This window comes from Apodemus sylvaticus, chromosome 1 (assembly GCF_947179515.1).
Source record: "Apodemus sylvaticus chromosome 1, mApoSyl1.1, whole genome shotgun sequence".
NCBI lineage: Eukaryota > Metazoa > Chordata > Mammalia > Rodentia > Muridae > Apodemus > Apodemus sylvaticus.
In genome coordinates, this window is record NC_067472.1 from 41,593,786 (window position 1) to 41,607,180 (window position 13,395).

The window sequence follows — 13,395 nt, forward strand, 5'->3', positions numbered from 1 at the left end:
AGAGAGTAGTTCAGCAGTAGCTGGTGCTCATCAGATTTGGGGACGCTGACGCTGATAAGCATTGCTCCTTGTGTACTTGTGTGTGCATGTGCAAGCATACATATGCTCACCTATCTGTTGGCAAGTAGGCTGAAATAAATAATGCCGACAGTGACATCTGGAGACTGAATAAGAGATTGCAGTCTTGAAGCCGGGATCTTAGTCTATGAGCAAGATTCAAAACAGAAGCTCTTGAAAAAAATCTTCCATTAACTGACACTTAACCCCTGTGATTTTGTATTTGGTTGAACAATTTATCTTCTTAAGCTACACTCCCACTGGCTTCCTGGATTCCTCAGCATTACCAACTTACACTGATTTATTTCCTGGGAACCAAATATTGTAACAAGAGCCTAGTGTGTGACTTTTACTATAAGTTTCTGATTGGCAAATTCAGATGCAATGACTGTATGAATATCCTTATTTTGAAATCAGGGAGCTCTGGATGTTTGAAGTAGAACATCATTAAGGTATATGTCAAGTTCAATTAGTTTTCCTGCCAGCTCCTTTTGGAGCACACCAATGTTTACCTCACCCCATCATACCTCATGCCCACCCCATTCCGTGGATCAGAAAAGCTATTATGTTCTAGAATGAGACTAGAAAATACATTTCCTGTGATTTGTCATGCTTAGAAACTGAAACATTGTCCTCCTGCAGATGATGAGTTGCTAGCCCACATCTGGTTGGGCAGCAAACCAGCAACAATGAATTTGAAGGAGGTTAATATGAATTTTGTCCTCAGATTTGAACTGTCCAGTTGCTTTCAAGTTACTGTTATGTTTTCAGCTAAGATATCTTTAGGCCAATCACCTATCTAGCAAAGCAATTTTTTAGTTCCTTCTGTCAAGTTTTCTAGAAAATTGTTTTAAAATGTTATTAAGCAGATTTAATTGAAACTGTTGGGTAATTTAAAAATGAGTTCGTTGATAACAATATGAAGACACTATTTCTAATTGTTCAGTCATGTTTCTTCCAGTCAGCTACCTTCCTCACTTGTACATTATTAGTTCTGGACAGTTTATTGTTTGCAATTCCCTGCCTTTCTCCTTATATTGCAGCAACTTTATATTTTTCTTCCCCTCAAACAATCATCTCTATATAACATACAATGTCTAGAAACATTTGACAATTCATGATCTCAAGGGCTCAAAACAACAGCACAATGGATCTATACAGAGGTCATCAGTCTGAGGTCAGATAATCGATCCAAGCTTCTGTCGAGCTTTTTCAGTGGGCACAGTGCTTGCAGTTACTGCCACCATTGGTCACTTACAGTTAGATGCTATGTGTCAGCGTTTATCTGTCCTTTGTGAAGGAAAATACTATCTTTCATAGTCTGATAACTACTTGGGGTGGGGGTGGGGGTGGGGTCATACTTATGTTTGTTGAAAAGACAGTATTTATCTAATCTGTAGCTGGGGAAAATCTCCATGTCATCTGGGGATTGTGGGGCATATCAATTTTGCCTACATTAAAAGATTCAAAGACAAAAGTGAACATGTAAAATAATATACTAACTTTTTTTATAATTTTTATACTAACTTTTAAACCAAAAATACATCTACTTCACTTTTCTGTGAGTTATGCTTTATAGCAGGATCAATATACATATTCAAAGGGAGTAACTTGGCACAATGAACAGTTCATCAATTCTAGACATTCTACTGTGGATTAAAATACTCTGCACTCAGTTTATAGGAGCTGATTTCAGTTTCTAGTTTATAGGAGCTGATTTTTCTCTAACCTAAACCTTCAGGTGGTTTTTACTGGGAGCTGTCCAGCTGCGGAGACATGCGTGGCAAAGGCTGCCTGTTTTGATCTCTGTTTTGATCTCTTTGAACCCAAGTTCTGATGGGCGACGAGTAGAGGCCGCTGTGTAAACTGAGATGTTAGATTATTTGCACATTTTATTCCACCTGTCTATTTCTTGTGTTCATTTTCAAAGCCAATTAAAAGTGAGAGTACAGCATACAGAGTTCAGCCAGAGCTTCCTTCCAGAGCAGCTGGCTTGGGAGTGATTTATTTGCCACATACAAAATACCGCTCAATCAACTTTTAGAGGCCCAATATTAAAAAATCTTCTGAAGCTGTGAATAATTGTCCTAAGTGCTTTGCCTATGCATGTGCATTGGGATGAGCCTGTTCGTATCACATTCCTTGGTTAACAACACGTGGTCTGAGTATTAGGTGTGCTGCTGAATATCAGATTCTTAAAGAGAAACTGTACAGTGTTGGAGATATATTTTGTTATCATACTGCAATCATGTTTTTTTTAACCTTTATTTTAAATTCAATCTCCCACTGCCACCACCAGTGGTAAAAACAGGATGTTTGAAGTCATTGGTGAGACCCTGGAACACGATTTCCCAAGCTGGATGGCGAAGATCCTGAGGCAGCTTTCCAACCCTGGCCTTGTCATTGCTGTCATTCTGGTGATGGTGTATGTGTCTGATCTCAGGCTCCATTGGAGTCCCTTCTTGTCCCTGTAGTGTTGTGCTGGAACCTAAGCAAATTCCTTGCTGACTACAGGAGGGTGGGCACTAAATGACTCAAACTGTCTTCTGTTCCTGTTGCATGCGATTTACAGCCATCTGCATCTGTCTCTGCCTCCCTAGGATGATAAGATTTGTTCCCAAGTAACTGAAATAATGGTCAGTAAACAGCTAAAGCAGGGGAAACATAAATGCTAAATGCTAAATCTAATCAGCATGTTGAGCATCCCTTCATAGCACAGCCTCCATCTCTCGTTCCATAAAGCAGATGGCTGCTAATACAGAAATGAGCCTCTGTGTTAATATTCCCCTTGGGACTCTCTAGGCTATAGTTTAGGGTTAAAGGCTTAAGGAGCATTAGAAATTACTCCATTCTTTTTTTTTTTTTTAAAGAGGGCTGTTAATAACTGTGCATTCATAGCAACAGCATCGGAGGACCAGAGACTCTTCCAGTTTTAGTCTATCCCTGCAAAGTCAGAGTGATTTACAAAAAATATTTAGCAGGAGAATTCTCTTTCTATTTTTCTTTCACTGGCTTTGGACTTTGGACCTCCGTAGTACAAAATAATCTTGCTCTGGAAGAACCAAGTCAGACATTCTCCATTTCACCTGTCAGCCTCTCTTAAGGAGAAAGTCTGAGATTGCCATTGCTTTAGGTCAAGGACAGCAAGCATGAAGCCACCTCCAGGGAAGCTGTGTTTACAACGCTGATGTTGGGTTGGACTTACTTAAAGATGAAAGGAACAAAAATTAGGGCCAAAACTCCAACTAGCTTGAAATGCACAAGCTGGATTCTCACCCAGTTATTGTGCCCATTTCTGTTGGTCATTGACGTGGTTATAATCACAGAAAGTTGTGAGAGCAAGGCCCATCTTCATTTTTATAAATTAACAAAGTAGCTTCTAGGCCCAGCATGCTCGATCCTAAGTGAGACACATTCTAACATGGTAAAGTGGCACATAGTCACACTCATTTTTAATAAATCCAGTGTCCACAGCTTTATACCCTTACACTTTCCAGATAGGAGAGATAATAACTCAGGACTTATTAAACAGTAACAAAGATTACTGTTGCACATCATAGAGCCTTATTATGAATCTGAGACTCAGTCTTTGAGTTATACGTGTTAGTAGCATCAATCACCAGGCAGCCCGTGAATTGATTTTCTTCTTTACAATTTCTCGAGTGTGTGGCTTCTGAGAGCATGTTAATAAGGATCTTGTGGCCTTTGGTTCCCAATTCTTTTTAGTAGTATAGATGAAATCTTGTCCAACACACACAGATAGAGAGACATACAACAAAAAGGCAGTGTTTGATACTCTATTTGTAATTTATTAGGAGACTTGTTTTTAAACAAAATGGCAACACTATTGGAATGCCACTCCATAAAGCTGTACCAACCTACTCCAGGAATTTACACTGCTGTTGTTTCAGGTGTCCTGTAGTGACTAATTTTTACTGCACTAATCTTAAGTAGCTGTACTAGTTATATTGTTATTAGCACGTGGGTATTCTGCTTTCATATGAAGAGGTTGATCAGTGGGACAAAGACTCCTTTCTCCTTCTGGCTTCAGTTTTTTCTGTCCATTTGGACCAACAAAGTTTGAAATCAATGGGACTATGAGAAAGACAAAAAGTCACTTGTTGGGTATGGTCCAAGGCTGTTAAGAAACTGTTGACACTGTAACATAGCACTGTGGGCTACACATCTGTTGAGCCTCATCTGTAGCTCTCCTGGGACACTTATGGCCCAAGGGCAAAAAGAACTGGCATATCTGGTAGGTTCAGGGAATACTCTTAAGGATGCAGGAGTAAATAGTATAGTCCAGATGAAAGAAACAATCATGACATGTAAAATGCGTTCTTGGTTCAAGAACTAAAGCAGTCTATGGTACTGAATCTGATGTGTGAGTCATAGTTTCACCATCCTGGACATAAAAGAAAGGCAGCAGCATGAAAGGGTTAAAAAGATATCCTTGAATGGGTTGAATTTACCTTTGAGTCCTGACTTAAAATCCAAATTGCAGTTTATTAATGATTTTTTTCCCCAAATCTCGTGGTCTCCTGTTCTCCTTTAAGAAGCCCCTAGAACTGGATTGGATTTTTATTACTGTAAATTAGAGAATGTTACAAGCATTTTGAATTTCCCAGTAGATTATATTAAATCCACTTGGATCGTTTTCAGTATTCACATAACATTTATGTTAGTTTTCTGTAGGCGATGGCAGTCAGTGCAAGACAAAGAAGCCGATATGAGGCACACTCATTTAAGATCTACAGGGAATCACAGAATTTTAATATGATTTCTGAAAGACTTACATTCACCTTTATCCAGAAGCTGTCATATTCCTATTCTACACAAATACATACAACCACACAGATACACACACACACACACACACACACACACACACACACACACACACACATTTTCATGCCAGTCTCTGCACCAGATGTTTGTTTTCTTGTATGTAATTTTAGGCAGGCTCTAGCTAGCCACATAAGAAATAAACCCAGCTAAACCCAGGCAATAATTATGCTGCTAGCACCAGATGGCTCGTAAAGGATATTCTCTGGCATGTGGGCAGGCAGAGAAATGTGTTCAATCTCCAGTTATTTTCAGGGAGCCAGCACCAGCCATCTTTCTTTTTTATTTCAATGCCCTTTGCTGCTTTATTTTGCCCTAAGAGAAGATGAGGATATTTATTTCGCCAGAATTGTTGATCTGGAATTTGCTTTTTCTAGAATTCTAAATGTCATTTAAAATCCAAAATTGTTCATCAGTGAAACAGTTTCTTTTTGAGGAAGGGAAAAATGCAAACAGTGTATTCTAAGGGAGAAAAATCATGTTAATGAAGTTATGCCTTTGAGGGTTGTATTCTTAGTTGTAAAGGCTGAAGCCCAAACGGGGAAGTTCAAGGTATTCAACACATTGCCTAGACTTCAGCAGACTTACCATTATTTTCTTTTTTTTTTTTTAAAGATGTATTTATTTTATATATATGAATACACTGTCACTGTTTTCAGACACACCAGAAGAGGGCATCATACCCCATTACACTTCTATTTTTTCTTGGATATTTTATTTATTTACATTTCAAATGTTATCTCCTTTCCCAGTTCCCTCCCTTCAAAATCCCATACCCCAGCCCCCTGCTTCTATGAGGGTGTTCCCCCACCTACCCACCCACTCCTGTCTCCCTGCCCTGGCATTCCCCTACACGGGGGCATTAAGCCTTCAGAGGACCAAGGGCCTCTCCCAACACTGATGCCTGACAAGGCCATCTTCTGTTACATATGTGGCTGGAGCCAGGGGTCCCTCCATGAGTACTCTTTGGTTGGTGGATTAGTCCCTGGGAAGTCTGGGTGTCTAGCTGGTTGATATTGTTGTTCTTCCCATGGGGCTGCAAATTTCTTCAGCTCCTTCAGTCCTTTCTATAACTCCTCCATTGGAGACCCTATGCTCAGTCCAATGGCTGGCTTCAAGCATCTGCCTCTGTAATTGTCAGGCTCTGGCAGAAACTCTCAGGAGACAGCAATATCAGGCTCCTGTTAGCATGCACTTCTTGGCATCTACAATAGTGTCTTGGTTTGGTGATTGTATATGGGATGGATCCCCAGTCTCTCGATGACCTTTCCTTCAGTCTCTACTCCACACTTTGTCTCCTATTTCCTTACATGAGTATTTTGTTCCCTGTTCTAAGAAGAACAGAAGCATCTATACTTTGGTCTTCCTTCTTCTTGAGCTTCTTTTTTGGTCTGTCAATTGTATTTTGGGTATTCCGAGCCTTTGGGTTGTGAGTCACCATGTGGTTGCTGGAATTGAGCTCAGGACTTCTGGAAGAGCAGACAGTGTTCTTAACTACTGAGCTATCTCTCCAGCCCAGACTTGTCATTTTATTGTTGTTATTGCCATTGTTCAGAAGGTAGATGTGATTAGTATTTAAATTGACAATAAGGCATGGTGGATGTCATACTAGATGGCAGATCAAAAACCTTTGGACTGACTGTCTGGTCTCATCTTATTCATTGCATAATTTTAACTATACTTCTATCAATGACACTGGGAGATTGAACTGATGGGTTTATCCTAGACAACTGCTGCTCGCTAAGTTTCCCAACCTGGCCTTGAACTTGCAATGTAGCCTAGCCAGTAACTGGGCATACTGAAATCTGGTTTCTAGGTATACCTCTTTACTTCTCTGGGCCCCAGTTCTTACTTGCAGGATATCACCTTTTGAATAGAAAGTACCTTCTGTCCATTTTCAGGCTGTCATTGCTTAATATAATCTTAAGGAAAATCAAGGGAAACTGAAAAATGATATAAATTTTATTATACCTTATTTTATTTTTAAATTTTAGTCTGACAATCTATTATCTCAATGCTACTGCCAAGGGCCAGAAAGCAGCGAATCTGGATCTCAAAAAGAAGATGAAACAGGTATAATTTATTTAAATATTATACATATATGGAAAAGGCTCAGCCATTTCCTTAATAATGTGTGTGTGTGTGTGTGTGTGTGTGTGTGTGTGTGTGAGAGAGAGAGAGAGAGAGATGCTTACCAATGTCAAGTAGAAGAAATCTGAATGTACTATGTACTCTTCTCTCCTTTTTATTGTGTAGCAAGCTTTGGAGAACAAATTGCGAAACAAGAAAATGGCAGCGGCTCGAGCAGGTTGGAGTTATGGCTTTGTCTGGCTGTTTTGTGTTCCTCACAGTACATCTTGCTCTCCCCAGGAGGCATTTGATGGCCAGGCAGCATTGCCCTTGGGAGATCATCCCATGCTTCCCACCATTCATTGTCTCAGATCTTCCCAAGCATCTTGTCTGAGGCATTGGTTTCTTTTCCATGGTGACCAGTAAAAAAGGATGGAAAATTTCAATAAAATTTCAAAATTTAAGATAACGAAAGGTTATCTTAACAAATGACAGAAAACTCTGAATACTTTCCCTTCATAGCATACAAATAGCAAGTACATTAGGGCTCATCCAGACTAGTTTTATGCATGGAAAAATTGGGAGATTACTAAAGGAATCCTCTTCTGAAGTCACCATCTTTGCTGTCAGAAGTCTGTTCTACCTCATTACCTTTCCCTTTTATTATTATCTTACACTGAGGATTGAACACATTGTCAACCCATATAAAACTTTGCTATATTACAAAGTTTTATTCTCTGCCTTCTTTTTATTTGATTATTTTGCCCTGGGATGCCATTTTGTTTCCAAGGCTGGCCTTATATGCAGTCTGTCACCAGGGATTTCCTTAAACTTGAAATCTTTTGGCTTTGGGCTTCCAAAAAATAAAAAATAAAAAATAAAAAATAAATAAAATAAAGCTAGGATTCCCTCCTTATGTTAGCAGCTGGGCTATACTGCTTTTAAACCCTCTTCACTGTTTGAAATATAGTTGATCTTCCAACTGCTGAGATCCTGCATCTATAGACGTGCTATGTGCTGTAATTTGTAAGAAAAATTAATTGCAAATTTACTGGGCATATAGGCGTTTTTATTTACTGACACTATTCCACAATATTACAACTAGGATTTGTGTGTCAGTAGGGGTGTGTCTACACCTAATCCCCTAGAGATATGATAGTGAAAAGTTGTTCAAATAAAGGCCACCTATTGGTGTTTACTCATATTGGTAAACACCAGTGATGAGTCTTGATCTGCTACTCCTACCTCTACCACCATCACAATGAGAGCACGAAGATACCAAATAACCTCAGTGAAAATCTTTTCCAATGTTTCTAACTTTATTTATGACTTCATTCTGAACCTTAAACTTATTTCTTGATAGAACTTAAACCTCATATAAGTAATTTTGAAAATATTCAATTTAAATCAGTTTAATTATTAAAAAGAGACATTTATTAAACCACATGAACAAGGCTTTAGAACTGTTTAGTTGTTGTTGTTGTTGTTTTTGCCAAACTGAAGGTTAAAATTCTAAGGCCTTGTATGTGTTGAGTAAATCACTGGGCTGAAATTCCATATGTCCTTCCTTAAATATAGAAACTATTTTTTTGTTTTGTTTTTGTTGTTGGCTTTTAGTGAAATTTTGAGACAAGGTCTAACTTGCCCAGGCTGTTGTCTTACACTCTGGTGTCTTACACTGTGCAGCCTAAGTGGCCTTGAACTTGCTACTCTGCTTCATCCTCCTAAGCAGCTGGGATTATGGCTGAATCTTGAGCCTCAGCTGGTACTTTAGATCCTGCACTTAGAATGTGCTCAGCATGAAGCCCATTTCCATATGAACCAATCAAGAACAGGTTTCTTCCACTGCAGCTGACTGGTACCAAGGAAGTATTTGATCCACTTCCAAGACCATTTTAGACTGAGACCACTACGGTCATCCTATTCTCCTCGGAAGCAATCACTGGATCTGGGCAACAGAAGAGTGAGTGGCTGCAGCCCATGAGGGCTTGTCCCAGGAGGTAGACTTGTTCAGCTTCCCCACCATATCCAGAATGCACTGAGCAGGGCCCAGAAGTTTAAGGAAAGGGGAAAGGTGCCAGGTACTCCCAAAGATCACAACTCAAGACATTGCTTTTTGTCCCCTTTAAACTTAACATTTTAAACATAATTCTTTTCTCCAAACATGAGGAAATATAGCATCAATGATGACGAGCTGACATGAGTGATGACAGTGATGTACATTTCATGCACTGGTCTTTTCCTAACCAAAGCTACCTAGGAACACTGCAGCAGAAATGAACATTATTGTGAACTCCTTTAAAACAAACAACACCGCATCCCTATTCTAGACACCTGTGCCCCATTCTCAGCATCCAAAACCCAACTACAGCAAGATACATTTTTTGGCTCTTTTACTTGGTTCTTGAAGTAGTCATCTCAAGAATGTTTCTTGACCCCTTGTTTTTATTATCAATTAATCATTGATTACAGTGGAAAGAAGGATTCAGCTCTTTCATATCCACTCTCTAAGCACTCTGCCCATATGTTCTTATTTGGGTTGAGATGTGATTTTTGCACATACTAACTTTCTCAAGATTAATATTTTTTTATATTTCACCAATCTAATATCTAAATTTCTGCTACTCATCAAGTCACACTCTTGCGTATTCTATCTCTGCAGTTTTTGACTCTTATCAATGGGCCTTTTGACTCTGGAAACTCAGGTTCTTTAACTGCATGGAATTTTCAGAATTACTTGTTAGTAACTTTGTTCTATCCATTTTCTACTTGTGGGATTCCTAATACTTGACTTCTTGGGCCAGTTCTTTAAATTTTTATTTTATTTATTATACTCTATTTTTGTTTTTTGTTTTTGTTTGTTTTGCTTTAACAATTACTGTTCCCATATATTTAATTTTGAAATTTTCTTTTGGTATTTTCATTTCTGCTATCATAATTTGACTTTTGCCAAACCATCTTAGTGTCTAAATGACATCCTGTTTTTCTAGAAGGCAGCGTATTGTCTTTTCTTCATGAAAATATTAGTTCCTCTTTTTGAAGTTTCATTATTTTCATAGTCTCTTTTCTCTAAGCTGTTTTGTCTTCCTCCCATACGTGTTAGCATTACAATTGTCTTCAGCTTATCTGTGGCTCTGGGTATCTTAGAGACACAGCAAGTTTGTAAGTCTGAGTATATGTAAGGGGTGAGGGGAAAGACCTTCAGGAGCCCCATGTTAGTATCTTCAACATTTTCTTCCCAGGCACATTTGATGTCCTAGAAAAGTTAGGGTCAAACTTCAGCCTGCAGAACAGATTTGTCTAGCAAAATGGTGGAGACAAGGACATGGGTCTCAACTTTCAGCTTATAAATCATTTATGTAATGAACATCTTTTTGTTGTTGTTGTTTGTTTTTAGCCTTTTCCCAGAAAAAAAAAAAGCCCATCAATCTTCTGTTAGTACAGGAAGTTGATTACACACTGTGCCAAGGAAGGAATTGATTTGAAACTCTGATTGCCGTTTTGTTTTGTTTTGTTTATTTTCTAAGATAAAGTCTTATGTGCCTCAGACTGGTCTTAGACTTCTGATGTGTCTCAAGACTGGTCTTGAGTCTCTAAAGTCCTGGAATTACTGCCATGTACCAGGTATTACTGCTCAGCCTTATTCTAATTGCCTCTTAGATAGCTGAACCCCCATCCCTATTTTGGTTCTTCACTTTTAGAAGAATCGGTTCCTGGCAACTCTTGGATCTTTGGAGATTTTTCTGTGTAAATTCTGTTGCTTCTTATTTTTTTTTCCTCCAATGGTTTAAGATTTCCATTTGGTCAAACTGACAAGTTTCTTGTTTACCTGTTGGGTTTACTGTTTCCAAAATAACTGGTGCTTCTGATCTCTCCTTCAGAGCAGGCATTCCTACTTCCATGCAAAAGTTCTGTTTGTTCAATCTGGAGTATTTACCTTCATAGTTTAGGTAAATATTGTCTCCTATGTCAAGAGAGCAGTGAGTTCATTTTTCTTCATAATGATTCTGCTTAATCCACACAATTACTTGGAGAGTGTTTACCTATTGGGACACATCTGCCTCAGGGGATTGATGAGCATTGCCTAATTTTCAAAAGACATGAGGAGTTAGAAACATCCTGGTATTTCCTAGGGAACTTAATATTACCAGTTAGTGTTTTAAATTGTGAGTGGAAAGTATTGATTTCTATGACACAAATTCTAGTTAAGATAATTTACTATCATCTTTATTGCTTAAAATAATGGTATAATGTATAATATGATAATTATCTGGTTCCAATAATGTTTTTACAGTTACTCAGAGAATGCCTACTGAGTACCTAATGACAAAAAGGAACTCTTTTATCTGAAAGCAATGGGTTTCTATATTAATTGCCTAAACAGTATTATCAAATAAGCATATTCTAGAGTTTGCAAGTACATTGTAAAATGGCATATAGTTTAACTATAAAATTCCAAATATTGTTATAAAGTGGAATAAATTGGGAAGATAACAGATATTGAAGCATGCCATTTAGAACCATTATGCGAACTGAACGTTAAACTTTCATTTGCACTTCTTCATTTCCCTTTCTCTCTCTCTTAAACAGCTGCAGCTGCTGGTGGTCAGTAACTTTATCAAATGTCCTGGGAACTCCCAGAAGTACTCTTCACTTTCATCTTTATATGGACGGAGCTACGGCCAGTGAACCGGTGCTCGGTGCTCTACCACCGATGTGTCAACATGGCCATGGTCAGGTCATGACCATCTATCAAGGAATCATCAGCCCTCATTGATCAAGAAATAGAAATTATGTGTTTGTCCCGATTCTGACACTTCCCTGACATGTTCTCAAACAAATTCAGTTTAAATGTGGCTGTGGCATAATGATACAAATTACTGGTTAAAATTGATCGAATATTTTTAAAAAGTCAACATATCCTCATATGGACTTTTTTCTTACACACTGGTTTAGTTTCTTAAATTGAGAGGAAAGCTATTCAATATCCTTTCTCCTCTATATTTGGAACTATCTACATGAGACATTCATTGTGATCACTCACTGCTTTGTGTGTAGTATTTTTCTTACTAATTCACCAGGACGGGAGAGTTGACTTGGTTCTTATCTATGTAAATGTCACATTCATTTTAAGAGAATTGGCTCACTTTAAAAATATAACATTCTCCTTTGCCCCCCCTTTTTTTTTGGTCTTTCTACCCATGAGCCCAACCCTCATATCAGTCCTTTTGTATTTGCAGCTGTACTTAGTATGAAAAAAAAAAGGCTTTTCAGAAGAAATGTCACATGTGATTTGATATCCCCTCTAGTGCTAAGTTGACAATAGTCAACTATGAGGAGGCACAGGGTTCTTAGACAAACTGGACCTTTATGAGTGTAAGGAAAGAAGGAAACATAAATGACTGCTGTCTAGTCAGAACCTCCTCATTGAACCCTCAAGGAAAATCATTCCTGAATTTAGACTGTTGTTGTCTGTATTTGTTTTTGCTTTTTTTGTTGAGACTAGACCTTTAGTTACAAGCTTTAGATTGTAGCCGTGTTTAAGCATGTTTATCTAAAGTTTGAGTTCACTGAAAGGTAGCACTCAGGGCCTTCCTTATCCTGTGCTGTGACCTCAGTAGCCTCTTCTAACTCACAGCTTCTCTTTCCAGAGCTAAGCCAAACTCAATTCTCTGCAATTAATGTGCTGAGTTTTATTGCCCTTTGACCTACTCCTTCTCTTTAATCTTCTCTTGGCCATGGAATGATCATACTGTTCTCTTGCCAGTTCCTGACTCAGTTCCTCCAGTTACTTTGTCCAGATTGGCACCTAGTCTCAATCACTCTCCTAACAGGATTCCTTAGAATCTTGCATCTTTATCTTCACTGTTTCATCTGTATACTTTCTGTGATTTTTTTCATGGTTTTTATTGATTCTTACACACATAGATGATCTTTCCTATCTAAAGTGCAGATCTATAAGAACATAGATTATATCTTCTCATTCTTTTATATGTCTCATACAGTGCTATGCACAGTTGGACACTGCATAAACACTTCTTAATTAAATTGAATCAATTTGACTTATCGCAGTTGAGACAAAACTTGTATTAGATGCATGGAAAATATTCTATGATATAAGAAATGGATTAACTGATGCCAGGCTTTTGTTATCATTAGACTGTAATGCAGATGAGTAAATAAAGGTTGTGTTGATTTCTATGAGGGTTGTTCTTGCGCTGTGTGGTAATATAGAAACTTAGTTTATGGTGTCACTAAATTCAGAAGTCAATGTTGTTGCTCTAGATCTGCTTCTTAAGGATGAAAGAGAAGACAACATATCTCTAACAGTGAGCCTGTCCTAAACTCAGTCTACCTTTAGAGAGAATTTTAATCTTATAAACACTCATTGCCAAGTTTCAGTCTTTCCACATATTGAAAGTC

The 13,395-nt window shown here is 38.2% G+C and overlaps 1 protein-coding gene across 1 annotated transcript in view; it reads left to right on the forward strand.

The window, feature by feature from the left end:
* The window catches only part of Tmc1 (transmembrane channel like 1), a 193,316-nt gene extending 181,731 nt beyond the window's left edge, over nucleotides 1-11,585 (forward strand). The window contains exons 17-20 of the mRNA XM_052183581.1: nucleotides 2,357-2,482; nucleotides 6,897-6,975; nucleotides 7,159-7,210; nucleotides 11,563-11,585. Coding sequence (XP_052039541.1) covers nucleotides 2,357-2,482; nucleotides 6,897-6,975; nucleotides 7,159-7,210; nucleotides 11,563-11,585 — 280 coding nt within the window. The remainder of the gene's footprint in view (nucleotides 1-2,356; nucleotides 2,483-6,896; nucleotides 6,976-7,158; nucleotides 7,211-11,562) is intronic.
* The last annotated feature ends 1,810 nt before the right edge of the window (nucleotides 11,586-13,395 follow it).